This window comes from Embiotoca jacksoni, unplaced genomic scaffold (genome assembly GCF_022577435.1).
Source record: "Embiotoca jacksoni isolate LCO1_2020_lvr unplaced genomic scaffold, fEmbJac1.0.p SCAF_17, whole genome shotgun sequence".
Taxonomy (NCBI): Eukaryota; Metazoa; Chordata; class Actinopteri; family Embiotocidae; genus Embiotoca; species Embiotoca jacksoni.
In genome coordinates, this window is record NW_027185307.1 from 12,649,013 (window position 1) to 12,665,217 (window position 16,205).

The window sequence follows — 16,205 nt, forward strand, 5'->3', positions numbered from 1 at the left end:
GGAACTTGAATAGTTTTTCAAACATGATTAAAAAGAAATTGGCAGAAAAAAAAAAGCTTCCTGAGACGTCGGCAAATGATTTAACAGTTCACCGCGTGACGCAGTCACATTGTCAAAGAGAGGCCATTTTTAAAATAACAAGCACAAAATTCCTTTGGCCTTGAGCGCACAGAAATGAGGTTAGCTTTAATTTGAAATTGGGTTGAAGCAGTATCATGGCAAGCATGTTTGATCGCGCCTTTGAAATGGGATTATCAAACCCATTCAGATGGGCATTCCTCAGGCAGACAGTTAGAAGTCTACCTCTTCATTTCTTTAAAGAGCCAACAATAGCTTTGTGAAGTTTGTGAAGTTTTAAACTTTTTTTGGTATCAAATGATTCACATGCACTAATTTACACACACACACACACACACACACACACACACACACACACACACACACACACACACACACACACACACACACACACACATGCGCGCGCACACGCACACACACTCACATTCTCATATGTATGACTACATAAATATATAATGACAATCACTCACCTCCCAGCAGGGCTGCTGTCTCCACTCCAGCACACTTCAGTTTTGGTTCGTGGGATCGGGGGGTGCAGCATCTCAGCAGCCAGTGGGTCTGCATCATTTTCTTCCCGACCAACCCACTCCCCCACCACCCGGGGGCGCATCGTGGAGTTATATCCCCCCAGGTTCTAAAACAGCGTTGCACATAAAAAAGTAAGTAAGAACAGCCGACAGAAAATGCGAAAATGAAAAAAAAAAGCACAGGCGGAGGTGAGTGGAGTGTGCTATAAAACTTTAATACTATGTACTTTTAAACCAGATAGAAACACTTCAGCATGAAATTATAATGTGTTCTTCATAATAATTGAGTTTTGAAAAGCAGCATAGCATTGTCTGATATCTGCCCTCCTACCATTCTGCTCACACACTGCTCAATACAAAAGTCAGATAGTTCTCCTTATCCTTCACTAAATCCACGACGGTATAAAATGTTACTGTCTTTGCATGATCATAGCAAGCGTTTAGTATTCATTCCCTGTTCTGTCCTGCAGAAAAGAAGCAGCATCGCTGGGCTGCAAGCCAAGGATGTTGGGCATATGCTGCTGCACTGAGCTAAAAGTAAAGTCCATGGCAAAACATATGCTGTGTTGCTCATCCAGACCCATCATTTTCAAAATCGATCTGTGCATCTCCAGCCTGGGCAGCCGCTGCACTATTGTGTTGCAAGCGAATTGGGGCCAGGCGAGGACAAAGACAAGAGCTCAGACAAAGCTTTGCAAGTAAGATGCACAGTGAAGCAGCACGGGAGAGGGAGATGGAGGACATGCTTACTGAAATATCACTCTCACATATCACTCCCATGAGACAGCAGTTCATCATCAGAAAAAGAGCTGTGCTGCTCCGTCAACCAAGAGAAAGCTACGAAACTTGACTTTTATTTGATGTAATGGGAGCAATTCTGCCGAGTGATGACAGACAGAAGCATATTTCCATGCAACTGCATTGTCACTATGCTGTATAGATAAGTTTAATAAGAATTCCAGGCTAGTTAATATCTACCTGGTCAAGCTCATCAGAGATGGCGATGCCTGCAGAAAGAAGAAAATAGTTTTAAGCACCGAGAAGCATCTAATGCAGTTCAAAATCCAAGTTTAGACTGCCTCTGATCTTAGAGGCGAGCTTGTGAGATTAGCTGCTCCATCCGGTTTCTTCACAGGATTTACAATGACATTTACAGAGAGGTCCAGACTTCAGTTCTTTATGTTTAGATGTATTTAACACTGCTCAGTATGATGTAAGCATGCACTCTGCTGAGCTGCTGACACTCACTGCGCGACAGGCTCTCTAGGGCCTTGCCGAGCTTCTTGCTCTCAAGCAAAATGTGGTTGAGCTCGTCGAAGTCTCGACTCTCCCTCCAGTCCCAGGACGGGTACTCGATGGACCGAGGCACTGGCAAACAAAAAAATGCAATTCATGTCAGACCTTCGGAAAGCAGCAAAAACTTTGTATGAATATTTTATGAAAAACAAGAACTGATAAATAAAATCAACTAATATAATCTAAAGTGTAGACACCACACCTTGATGCACTATTTGTCTAAACTGGACTTTATGAATTGCTGCAGGATGGAGTGAAATGGAAACAAAGCTCACAGGCCTGAGGCCAGAGGACAGTGTCTGTCAGTCTCTTTGATTAATAAAATAACTCAAATAGGAGCAGGAAATGACCCACATACTGCACTGACATCCTGCCCGAGTGCTCCAGCAGTGTCCCTCTGATTCTATACGATGGTTAATTCATAGGCTGTTGCATTCAGACATTATTTATTAAAGAAAAGAGCAATATTCTTTTATAGGAGGAGAGGGATTACTTGTAGTTCACCCATATCTAACGTTCTTATGCTCCAACACGGCTGAATGTGAATCAATATGAAAGGGTTATGAAGGCACGCCAAACAAATGTACTGCTTGTCTGCTAGCCACTCATTTCCTAAACAGTGACTGCAAACTAGAAATAATGCAAACGATGTTAGAATAATTGTCATGCCTGTTTGAATGAAGCATATATGTGCTGACAGGTGCAGAAATTATGCATAACCCTTCTGTTTGCACACAGACGCACACAAATACATACTCAATAGTGAATATTTGACAGCAGTGCTGCTGCAATCTGCCTTCCTCTAGTCTTGTATACCCTGACTAAGCTGCTTGGCATTGTAACAACCGTAAACACAGAGCAAATGTCTGCCAAACACAGACTGCAGAAAAAACAAAATTCTTTCATTACTTCCGGCAAAGAGTGCCTTTCTGTCCTCTGCTCAGCTCAGTGTGCTGTGCGACCATAGAAAAGGGCTGAACTGTATTTGAATAGCTTAGATTAGGAGTTAAGGATTCAATTCCCACTGGATCTGCCCATTAAAGTATCAGTCAAGTCGAGGGGAGGCCAAAGACTTCGCCAAACGGTACACAGAAAGGAAGAGCCTTCACATCATAGAGAGGAATTCAGTTTGATAAGCAAATCGACGGACCCTTAGTCGGGTTTTCACAGCTTTTGTGTTGTTTTGCTCCATTATACAATAATGATGAGATGCAGTTCTTTTGATTTCAATTTTTCATGAGCTCTGCATGCCAAAACACCTATGCATGTATTTTTAATGTGATTTGACTTTAAATCTAGCTTTGTAGGCTTCTTACTTTGAAGGGGTGAAGGAAATGCTGGTAAAGTAAAAAAAAAAAAAAAAAACGGGTTAAAAAACAACAACTTAAGCACACCTTCTTGTGCTTCTCCCCCTCACTTGTTTTCTTTTCATCAACTTCATGCGCTCATCTTCGTCATCCACGTTTGCTCTTGATTGTGAGCAATGCTCCAACCCCAGCCTTAAAATAGACTTGTGCTGGCAGTGACGTAGCACAGTGTTAAATTATTGAACGAGTCTATGGCTCTGCTTGCTCCCCATCTGACCTATCCTCATTGCCTCAAGTATCATACTTCATTCGAACATTTTTTACAAACCTAAAAAAAAAGTTAGCACTAGAAATTCATCTGCATCTATTCTGCATGAAGGGAAGAATTGTGCGAACAATTCATCTTTCAAGTGTGTAGCTGTGCAGCAGAAAGTGCATTAAAAAGTGGCACATAATGAATCCATCTGCAGGGCTCTGGGAGACTGGAAGGAGGACACTGGACTACACACTGTGACTAACTTTAATTAGATATAATTATATCAAATTAAAAATGGAGATTAAAGTCAATGGAGCATGTAATTGGGAAACAACCGGTACAACAGGTAACAAATCTGTGCAGCTTCACATTCTAAGGTGGATTGTGTGTGTCAGTGTGATCAAACAAATGAATTAAAAAATCAGGATGGAGAAAACTTTGCTTAAACTGCTGATGACACAAAAATTAAACTCACAGGATTTGGATTCTGGTGAAGGTGGAGAGATACTTGAAACAGCCAGGTCGCTCTTTGACTTTTTCGGTTTCTTTGGGTGAATTTGCCATGGCTTCTCATTGTTGCTGTACTCCCTTCGAGTGTTTTTGCTTTCTGTGGAGAGAGACAGTTACAAGATATGGTCAGAACACTGTGCTTTAAGTACAAATGCGGTTTTACACGGAAAGCTCTGTTTTTCAGACACAGAATAATGGCCATCTATTATGTAGTTGGGGTATATGTAAAGGCAAATATCCTATCCTCCGTGTGTATATACACCATATGTGCTCGCATGTGTGTGTACCAACCTGGGGAGCTCTGTGCCCACAGTGCTGCGGAGCCAGAGAGAGCTCTGTGCAGTTTGCCAGGGCTGTCTTGTTTGGTCTGCAGGTGATCAATGAGAAAAGGGATTGGATGGTCTGGAGTCTCAGTTATCAATTTGGTCATCAACTCCTACAGGAGCAGAGTAAAGCAGAGAGCCATTAGATGAAAGTGGCACTACAAACAGAGTGAGAGAGTGGAGCCAGGCCAGTGGAGAATCTACCATGCTGAATTTGAGAAACACAATCAATCCCTACAAGCATTACAGGGCTTGTTCTGCAGCTGACTGCACTGTCTAGGGATTGTTTAACAGGAGAACTGGCCAAAGTGGTGAGATAGTCCCTTGTATTCAAGTTATATAACACACTTATGACTCCAAATCTTTCTGTGTCAGTAAAAAATATGTCAGCAAGCTTGTTCAAAATCAGAGGAGTCAATTAGCGGTGAACAAGTAAACAAACACTGCAACATTTGGCCAATCAGTGGGCCTCTGACAGTATGTTTTAAGTGAGCAGCATCTGATGAATCTGATAGAAGAACAGACATGTAGGAGTCATTGATAGTCAGCACGATCATTTCTGATTATAGTATAGGAAATAATCACGTGAGGAAAAAGACACCCTTGTTTCATTACCACTGGGAGATTTTTTGTTTTACAGACAATAGATTTGGATGATTATTGCTCAACATTAATAGCTTGACAGTGTGGTTACAGAAAGTGTAAAGAGGATATGAAAGGCAGGGAGAAAGTAAATTGCAGTGTGTGGAGATGAATCCCTAAAATACTACAAACACATTCATCACAGCACAAACTCACAAATTTGACTGAAAAGCAGTCAAAAAGAAGAAAAGTACTTCAGAGGGTAGAAAAGAAGGAAAACACACAGGGAGTCACAGGAACAGGTGCTAAAGGTAGAGGCCATATCTCACTCTGCATGCTAATTTGAAATTCATCAAAATCATGATGGGAATTCAGCATTAAAATGGGCAATCATGTCTTAACTAATCAAGTCCCACCTCTGTGCAATACCTAAGCACAGACGCACACTGACGGAAATTAACATACGCGTTGTAATGAAGACTTAAGACTTACAACAGAATGTACAATACAGATATAAGTAGAATGTGAAAAGCATTTTTTTTCTGCAGGCTACCATAAAAGCACAACTGTTCTATTACAGCTATCAGGAATAACCGTCCCTTTAAAGCTGAAGGGTGTGCTGAAATGAACATATGTCTGGTTTTGTGACTGTATTTGTGTGTGCTGGTCTGATAAAGTATGAGAATGAACTCTGTTTGATCGGTTTAGGCCAGTCAGAGCAGCTGAGACTCCAGGATGACTACTGCAGTGAAGCAAAGGACCCATTAGTGGACTGCAGTGAATTGGCAGTAATGTATGGATAAAATGAGAGGGTACGCAATGGAGTATGTGTGTCTGTGTGAAAAGTACACATTGTATACGTGCTATCTGTCTATGCAAGTAAAAAGTATGGTGTGGCTCTATTCTTTGGTGGCTGCAGCCGCCCTTGTAGACCCGCTTCTGTATCTGTATATGTGTGTGTGTGTGTGTTTCAGGCGGTGGGGAGGGATACAGGGAGACAGCCTGTGTGTGTATTAAAGCTGGCTAGCCTTGACTGTGCCATGTGTGCCCAGAAAGCTAATCAGGTAATTGGTCAGGGGGACATTCCTGTCCAGCCCCAGTGTCTACAGGAGCTCTGACAGCAACCAGCATGCGAATAGACAAACAGGGAACGTGCTGAAATTATTCTCTGTAGATGTAACAATGGAGGAATCACACTCCTCTAGTGCACAAGATAAAGTTCGAGTGATCTAAAAGGTCATTAGAGGAAAGTGATAATATCTTTTGAGTCATTATTTTTTTAGAGGCACCATATGAGAGAATAGAAAGCTGAAAACTGCAACGGGTTTCTGTGGTCTGCGTCGAACAGTTTAAAGCCACTAATGATTCCACGATGTAAAAATTGTAATTACTGCTTAGTAGCTCCTGTGGGTAATTTAGCTAACCTACTAACAGAAGGTCTATAAACGAAGGTTGTAATTTGGTAGATTATACAGGAAGTAAACTAGGAGAGTCTTCACAGTTTCTTGCAGGGAAGAGGTAAAGCACGTGCAGTTCTTTTCTGAGGGATGATGGCAAAGTGGTGATCTTCTTGATTGTGTTTCCTAGTGGAAACTTCACACACAAGTACACAGGCATGAGTTGGATGGGTGATGTAAATGCTGGCGAAGCTGCAAAGACAGATGGACAGATTCTGGGAATTGTTGGAGAATAGCAGCACGCGGGAACATCCGCAGTCTGCCCACGTCTGTACTGTAAAACAGTCTTGTGCCAACATATATTGATTGCATATCTGATAGAGTGTTTTGCTTCCAGTATGACACAAGCTGTTGAATGAGCTAATGAACCGCTGTACCTTCGTGTCCTTCAGCATCTACGGTAGCATCATAAAAAGGCAGAGATGCATAGTGCACAGAAAATAGCAGATCCTACCATATCTGCACATATGGCAGATATGCATACATTACATTTCTCACATACAACAGAGCAGGGTAACCGTATCTGACATTTTCACTTTCCATGGTAATGAGGTGCTTTAAATAACATCAGATTTGATAAGCACATGTTGTTTGACTGGTAATCACATTTTCTTGGGCAGTAAGATGTAGACTCAAAAGTGGGTCAACATTGCTATACAGATAGACTTTAATGTCAATATATTTATTTTAGCATGAGCAGAACAGCATCCCTAGTACACTGCATGTTTGTATGATGTATGTGTGGGAGACAGATGTGGGTTTCAGCCTCTGCACCAGTGATTTAGAAGGAGGCCAACAGGTGGAGTGAGCCACTGAGACATGCAGTCCATATCTGTGCAGATCTGTTGTTGGGTGAGATATCTGCTTGCCCCAGGCAGTTTGGTTTGGTCACGGTAATTGACAAGCTGTCAGCCAGCCAAGAGACACCCATGTCCTTGGAAGCTCTCAAGGACTCCCTCTGGGGACAATAACAGTCATGATACTCTATGTGATGCTGCCTGCTGCTGCAACTTAAACAAACTCCCCAAATAGAAAGTGGAAAGAAGTTGAGGGGAGAAAAGGAGAGGAGAGCAGACAGGGAAAGTTCTGAAGGTCGTGCATTGGTGGCAGACTGAAGGACGGAGGGAGACAGTTCCACAGTGACATGAAAAGAAAAAAAACAAAACAGAAAAAGGAAGAGAGTACTCTTGACAGGGTGGTGAGTAAATCTTGAGTTCAATCTCTGGTGAGATGGAGAGAGCATCCTGCGTAGTGTCCTCAGCATTATAAGAAATGTGCCCAACCTCAACGGGTTCTTTTCTATTTGTGACCCTGGACACTTACTTTTCTGAGGAAAAAAAAAATATTTCTCTTGAGGGAATCAAAGGAGGCATCACAAAAAAGTTCACATGGGTGGATTGAAAAAAATCAGATACTTACAGAGCTGATTCAACTCAAGAAGCTCTGCTTTACTGTTATTTTTTGTCAACCTGTAAGCTGATAAATTTCCACCTCAGCTGTTGTGGACTCCCAGTAGACTGTTTGAGCTATAGATATGTGGATGTGAGGAGACATTGAGCCTCCTGCACAGAACATTTATCCTGCATGAGTCAGCTTTATATGATGTCTGTGTTCCTGCTAGGCAGTGTATCCATTCACATATCTACTGAGATGAGATAACCATATCCATATACTTTATGTGTGAGTACACCAGCACAGGAAATAAAGGGGGGGACAACAGCAAAAATGTCCCAAGAAATCTCAGAAAGCCCCTAAAAACTGCGAATGAGGAGTTGCCCCAAGATTGTGACAAAAGTATTTTTTTTATGCAAGTTTAAGCCAGTATCCTAATCACACATTAAGCCCTTATTTTATATTAATTAATTTCACTTAATTAAAATGTCCGTATCAACAACACCCAAACAGCACCGTAGTTTGCACTACATACGTACGTAAATGTTATGATATCGGACAGAGACCAGGCAATCCTGTACCTGCAGAGATGTAGTTTTTAATCTAACTATATCCTTATGAATTATACATATTAGAGGGATATCAAGCATAATTAGTTTCCTCACATTCTTTATACATTAGGATGATTGCACACTTTTTTTTGGAACAGAAATGGCATGCTTTTTATTTAGTCCTGATGTCACAGGTTAGTTATTACTGTATGCATTTTAATCTGTGCTCATTTCACACTAAAAACAGCAACTTCATGCACTAAAATAGGCTGTTGATTTTTTTTTTTTTAAAGTGCCCCCAAAAGCTTGTAAACGCCCCAATCTTTTGGAAGTTTCCCCCCCCCAAATATATTTTTTATTTTCCTACACTGCTATAAGAATAGGAAAATTGTAGAAATGCACTCTATAAAGTACTTTTACACTGTATTTTAATGTTTGCCTGATAAAATCAGTATCACCTGAACTGAAGCTGTTGCTCTGACCAGCTATAAAATTTGCAGCCTTTCCATACTGCTTCCTTGTATTTAAAAGAAAAAAAAGAAAAGAAAAAGCTAATGTAGTGATAGCTCTTCCAAGACTCCCAATAGGGCTCCCTGTCCCTGTCGCCTGCACTGGAGGCCACCGGCAGCCATTGATTTACCTGCTCTTTGTCAATAAAATATGGGAATACAAAGTCATCTTAAGGGTCATTTAAGGTGATGTCTGTGTGTCTGTAGCTCATAGTAGGAAAGAGGTCATTACTGAAAAAAAAATAAAAGAGAACCATGTGACGAGCTGACTTCGGTGAAGACGAGCAGAGAGAGAGATTGAGAGAGAAGCCACTGGAAGAGATCCAGACCTTGAGTAAGCAGGCAGACGGGAGCAGAAGAGATCATGCGGAAAAGGAGGCCGCGTGAGAGGCAATTTCACCTGACCAGGCTGGCCCTACCAGCTCATACTCATCAGAGGAGATACTTTTATCTGCCCCACTGACACGCACCCCTCGCTTGCTTTGCCCTCGCTGTAGCAATACCTCGGGTCCGGTTACATCACTATTTCCATGTTTTGCAGCAGCACAAATATGGCTGGTTTCTTTGGTGGCATTTTCAACATGAATAATGGGGGACTGGCTCAGTATTAGCCGGTTAATGGGCTGACAGAAAATGTATCAGCGACAGTTAAGTCATTTAGTGGGCAATAATTCTTTGTAGCCTCTGGTTTCACGTTCTTAAGTGTGAGGGTTTGCCGATTTTCTTTTGTTTCCATATCATAGAATTAATGATGAATGAAATTAAACGTATTCGAGTTTTGATGTTGTCTTTGTCCAATGCTGAGTAATGATCTTTTCACTCACATTTTGACTTTATTCCACCGCAGTATAATTTCTGCTATTTCCTCTTTTCTGCCAGTTCTATATTTTGCTGTTCAAGCCAATTCTGCCACTTCCCGATCACCATCGCTCAAATGTTTCAGAATATTTTACCTGAAATTTTATCATCATTCACCTGTAAGCCCCACACACTTCAGCTTCAGCTAAAGTTTAGAAAGCAGAGAGTGAGCACTGTGGCTTTCATCGTCCATCACTTGTATTAAAGTTTAAGTTAGGAATGAGTGGCGACTCACCGTGATGTCACTCATTGGTTTGTGAACTGCCTTTTTGAAGCCTCGTGTCTGGCATTTTGGACATCGCTAACCCAATTTGGACGAGCTGGGGAGAAGCGAGAGATGGATCTGACTGAGAACCCGAGTACACTATGCCCCACTCCCTTGTACCAGAAACCTCACTGAACCTTTCTCTTTGAGAATCTGAATATGCACTTTAAAATGCACAATTTCTATGTGGACTTAAAAAAAGCACATACATACATTTTATGAGCACATGTGTACACATGACACATATTAATCCCTCTTTTGAAAAATATACACACACACACACACACACACACACACACACACACACACACACACACACACACACACACACACACACACACACACACACACACACACACACACACACAAGCATTAGTCACCAGCTGAACAAATACAGGGAAACTGTCAAGGAGGCTTTGTGTTTCACATGATCAGCTCTCCCACACTACCAGCATGACTATCAGTTACACACAGCAGTCAGCAGGCAGGATCTGTAGGGCTGTAATTGGACATAACTTTATTAGCATGCAGCGAAGCTACTACGCTCTTTCCGTTTCCTGTCCTCTCACAAATACAGACGTACTCCCTGCCCTCGCCTTACATTTCACGCCCTCGCCTTACATTTCACGCTCTAAAACTTCACTCATCGTCTCACTGCCTGATCGCCCAGATATCGCCGATATGCTTTTCCTTCTCACTTCGCCCCCTTCCTGTATTCCCTCAAGACCAACCTGGCCTTAGGCTGTGTGTTCAGCTGCCTGTCTTGTAGTAATTACACTCACTGTGCCTGAAGGGGAACTGTGTTAACCCCTGCGTGACCACACATCTGGTGATGACCAAACTGAATTTGAACAAAAAGTGGGATCTAGAAAATGAACACCAAAAACACTATGTTAGAGATATGATTAGGTCTATGGAAATGCTTTCTCTGGCACATCATGATGGAATTTAACCAACCTGAAAACCTTTCCCTCCTGAGTTTCGATGGTGTTATTTTGCAAATGTGAATTCAAATGTTTTCCTTAACCCCAAGAGACAACAAAAGTGAACAACTTTGTTTTAATTTCCACATGCTGTCATAATAAATTGCCAAGGGAATTTGCAAATGATTTGACTCCAATTTGACACTGACTTTTAGCATGCCTTCATGTTTGCTTAACAGGATTTTGAAATTAAAATTAGAGCGAGCATCTCTGTTTTAGGACTTAACTACATGCTATAATAACCCACAAGCACACAAATGGCGGAAAGTAGGACAAAAAACAGCCAACATTATACTTAATCTTGAGGATGTAAGGTAATGAGGCTGCTCTGAAGTGTGATGAAAGCACTTCACTTTTCACGCTGGACTGTATACGAATATTAAATAGTCAGCATTTACATGTATGCAGTAAACAGACTTTTTTTTGCTGATATTTTACTTTGAATAGTAGAGACACAATATACATAAAATTACTCGTCTTTTATTACCAAACATGTGAGAGGTACAGTATGTCAGTGAGAACGTAACCCTGTCAAAGAGAAATGCTTCCAGGTGTATTTGTAAATGTAATAAGACCTCTCTGGTTGCACTAAATTGTCTGTGTGTGTTTCATCTGAGTAATAAGACTTCTATCTGTGACTCATTCCAAAGATTTTCCTCTATTTCTCGAGAACTGTGACGGAATTACAGTGAATGGAGGACAGCCGCAGTGAAATTCTTTTCCTAACTAACCAACAACTTACACCCATGCAAAAATAATATAATTTCACAGAGACATACAGCGACTAATATATGTGAAAATAACCCATAACCAATCACACCAAGTCCAGTAAATACCTCTTAAAGGAGCGGATCGATAGGTCAGGCAGTGTGCGTGTGTTTGTGTGTGTCGGAGTCCTGCCTGACCTCTTTACAGCACTGCAGGGCTGCACTACTGATACCCTGAACACAACACATTAGCAGAACGACGCAGCTGAGCAGGGTGGAGTGGATATTTTCCGTGCGGATAGATCTGCAGTTCACTTGCAGAGATCTACACGGAGAAGCAAACTCATTTAGCTTTACTATAAGTAGCAACACCAATCGTAGAAACGGAGCAGCTTATTGATTTAAATTCCTACATCAAGGTATTGGCTGAGACCAAGTACAGATTCACGACCAGCGCTTGTCTTTAACTTCATTGATTTTAAATCTGTAGTTCTCACAGTGCAGAACTAATTTAGATCATTCTTCTATGTTAAAGTGAACAGGAGGCTGTGAAAAGCCTCATAAGAGCTATGAAAGAGAGCAATATATACACAAAGCATAAAAAAGTGCAAAGTGATTCAATGGATGATTGATATTTCTGGGTATATGTGTTTTAAATTCACATTTGTGCATGCCAAAGTACTCTTGTGGACAAATGAAAACCACTGAACATAAAGGAAACAGTTTAATATCATATGTATCATCTATTATCAGTCCAATTTATTATTCAGTGCTTAATTAATATCGGCAAGCAATCATACCAGAGTTAAAATCAATCCTCTGTTAATAATAGATATTATCAGACTTACAGTATATAAATCAAGCTATTCAAGTCAATGAAGGAGAAAGTGAGACTTCGCCATGAAAAATGACACTATCTTAAACATAACCGTGTTATAACTCAACATTTGACTGTTACACCAATTTTAGTTCAACCCAGAATTATTATTTTTTTGTCTTGGGTACATTTACTTGATCCGTCAATTCACTGTTCCAACAGAACCATTATATCACTTCAGATGTGATTGACAGATCCCAGCAGAGAGGAACATGAGAGCGGCTTTTACACTGTCTGCTAAGAAATGCAAAGACTACTGCTCCATTTTCTACCTACTGGTCCTGTTACACAAGGTTTAATGTCAGAAAGCTTGCAGAGAGATCTTGCAGATCCTCTTTGATTAAACAAAGATAAAAGAGTTTAACAGATTCTTTCACACAATTGAAGTGATCCTGATCTGTTGACAAAAGCCAGGAAAGGTGGACGTTTACCTTTTGTGTGCTGCAGCATAAAAAATAGACTCTTCACTGAGTATCACAGAGTATAACAAAGGAACATGTGATCTTCAATGTGCTTTAATACTGTACTAATTCTTCATGCACCACAATGAAGAGAAATATCACGTTCCACTGAAACTGTTAGGCGATTGAGGGAGGAAAAAAGCAAGTGTTTGAAAAGAATATCAATTTACCAAAATGTTGTACAATAACTTGGAGAACAATTATATCAGTTATTATGAAAGGCTGCCTCCCTTTTTGGAGAGTATTCATTCGATGTTGACTCAGCTCGCTATCTCTGCAAAGCAACCATTTCATTAGCAAGGAGGAAGGGGAAAAAAAAAAAATCAATTCTCTGGCAAATCATAAGCTGTATCTCATCAGAGGGGAGTAAATGAACCCCCACTCACACTGTTTCATACTGCAGCTGTGTGTTGGGGAGGAGAAAGTAGTGATGGATCGTTTCACATGATTGTGAGGTAGAAAGAATGTCAATTAAGAGTTTTAAGTTAAAAAAAAAATTTCAAAAACTTGATTACATTGAGGTGATTTTCTTTACACAAAATGCAGGGAGAGCCCAGGGTGGAAAGAGGGAGGCACGACTAAAACATATGTAGTTATACTGTAAGTGGAGTCTTATCTTAAATACTATTGGGGAAACAGGACATCTCCTATTACAAACTTGTGTTTGTCAAGGCTCTTCATCAATAATATTTTGTCAGACCCTTTCCCAGAGAAGTGAGGCAGCCTTACAGAAGAAGAGTAATGTGAAAGATCGAGGAGACAATCCATTAATTCTCTCTGTGGAAATTATGTCCCACTAGGAAATCTCTAGAGTGTTATTGGTCATCATGTTGGTTTGTCTTGTACAGTATACTTACTATATCTACGCTACAAGCCCATTCACATGAAGTGAAATGTATTTACATGTCCAAAATCATGAAATTGCCTCCAACAGATTTATAAAGCATACAACATGAAATACCATAGACCATCATATTGTCACAGTGTTTTGTAATTCACTTTGTCACAACAGATAATATAATTTTTGTAATATTTTCTAGTAGGCTTTTGTAATTGGAGAGTGTCTTGTATCATTTTAAGTGTAATGTTTGAATTTAACTTTTCAGCACGCTCCTCTTTGGTTCCTGCAGCCTTGCAGAACAGCGGTTTTATTACTTCTGCTGCACCAATTCTCTGCATCTGATCAAAATGAAAATTACAAGCCCAATCCCAGCCTCTCTGCTGGATTCTTCTAATAAATAAGCAAACGTGTTTCTTCACAAATGAATGCACATGAATAGATTTTCTTTGGGACAACAATCAAATTTTTCAGGTGCAACAGTAGTAAAATCATTTTTCGTGAGGAGAGTGGCAGATCTGAGAGTTTTCATATGTTCACCTCTGACTACACCTCTTTCTTTCTGTTGTCAGTTTCCCCTGACAATCTGCATGGCACAATGCAGCCTCATAATTATGTCGAAATATTGTGAAGAGCTCAGGGATGATCCCTGTCCTTGTTGGGCAGAATAAAAAGTCTGTTTGGCAACTTAAGGACACATATCAGGATGCAAAACACAACAAATAAAAGACTCACTATATAAACTCACTGATGTTTGGAACAAATGTGTTTTTGATCAGCACTGCACGCATCGCCCTTAAGTCCCGTAAAGCACTTCGTGGGGCATCATCTTCAATTGTCACATAAAGGAGATACAATATTATTGTGCACGGAGCCAGAAATGAAGAGAAAGTACAGAGAGAACGGAGTCAGGGAACAGAGAGGAGGGGAAGACGGATAGAAGAGGAAGATGGAGGGAGGAAAAACAAACAAGGAGAGCACACAGAGAGGCCCGTCACTGTGCAGTTGATCCTCACAGGAAGATCTCCTGTCTTCTTCCCTGGTGAAATCGCATGCGAGGCACGAGTCGCTGTCCACGGTGCTGAAACACTACTGCCCCTGCATCTGTTTTACATGCACCTTGTGTTTGTGTGTGTGCCGCTTCCACATATCCAGCTGAAGCACAGAAGTGAAACGTCAGCACATTGTGAAGCCCATAATGTAAATGTGAACATACACAGTGCACTGCATCACTACTACTTGTTTCTCACAGTGGTAATAGAGTTGTCTTTCTCTGCTGTATTTCTTCTTTAATGGATACACACAGATCTGCTGCATCTCAGACAAAAGCCAATACAGCTGAATGTCTTACTGTCTCTCTGTCTCTGCTTTGCCTCACACCTGTGCAGTCCTGTTTTCAGCAGCTAATCCCACAGCAAACAAAGCATGAAGCCATGCTCTCCCCCGGGCTGCTTAGATGTCACCCAGAATAACCAGTGATGAACGCACAGATCCCTTGACTGACAAACAACCAAAGAGGCAGGTAGGTAGTTAGGCTGTGTCCTCTGGAGCAGAACGCACAGTAAAGCCCAGCCTGTGTACTAATCTGATTTGCAACCGGCTTCACTGAGTGGCCCCAACTTCAACAAACTGTCACAGTGTTGGGTCAAGCGGTGGCAGGGTGGGAAGGCTGAATCACCATCGTCTGAGATACACTAACGGAGAGCATGGAGATGTGAGGTCAAACACAGCAGTCAATTTCCCTTTATGGGTTTACAGTACCGGTTAAAACGGAGCGCATTGGGACGTTTCAGGAAGGTATCCGCTGTACAGATAATCACACACCGAAGGCCATGGAAATATTCTTTTCAATTTCACCATCAGACTGCTTTGCGATGTACAGTCCATGAGATGTATGTAATCCAGTTCAATACATCCTCAGTTACTCAGCCACAGCTCACATTGCAGATGTGTGCTCGTCATGTGGCACAAACTAGAAATAAAAGGGATGAATGCAGACTGGTCTGATGCAAAGCAATGGTCCTTTAAACTGGCAGCCAATAACTTCAGAGTTGTTTGTGTGCGTGTGCGTGTGTGTGCACTCACCTCAAACAAGGGTCCGATTTTATTCTTTTCCAGATACGACTGAATTCTTGACTGTTGTGGAGACGCCATGAAGAAACTGATGTGCCTCGTAGGAGCTTTAAGCGGAATTAAATCATATGGTGAGCCGGTGTCTTTCGTCCTTCAGGAGGCGTCTCGGCGACTAAAACGTGGAAAATGTCACCAAAGCGGGCGGCAATGGAGCCACGTTAAGTTGAGACGGGTTTGCGTCAAGTGCGGAGCAGGCGGCTCTGCGCCCTGCTCATGGTGGAGAGAGTCAGCCCCGGGACCTTCCCCAGCTCGTCGCCTGACTGACTCTCTGGCGGCAGCTTCCCCGTAGAAGCCA

At 41.4% G+C, this 16,205-nt stretch overlaps 1 protein-coding gene across 2 annotated transcripts in view; it reads right to left on the reverse strand.

Moving 5' to 3' along the window:
* cunh8orf34 (chromosome unknown C8orf34 homolog) overlaps positions 1-16,188 on the reverse strand; it is a 58,366-nt gene extending 42,178 nt beyond the window's left edge. Inside the window, exons 1-6 of one of the 2 annotated variants that reach the window (XM_069151184.1) lie at positions 15,863-16,188; positions 4,266-4,341; positions 3,940-4,071; positions 1,854-1,973; positions 1,584-1,612; positions 549-712 (exon numbers count right to left, since the gene is read on the reverse strand). In XM_069151184.1, coding sequence (XP_069007285.1) covers positions 549-712; positions 1,584-1,612; positions 1,854-1,973; positions 3,940-4,071; positions 4,266-4,341; positions 15,863-15,931 — 590 coding nt within the window. In that variant the 5' untranslated portion in view covers positions 15,932-16,188. Of the gene's footprint in view, positions 1-548; positions 713-1,583; positions 1,613-1,853; positions 1,974-3,939; positions 4,072-4,265; positions 4,411-15,862 lie in introns of both variants that reach the window. The other variant, XM_069151181.1, reaches the window with a different exon arrangement.
* Positions 16,189-16,205: the final 17 nt, after the last annotated feature.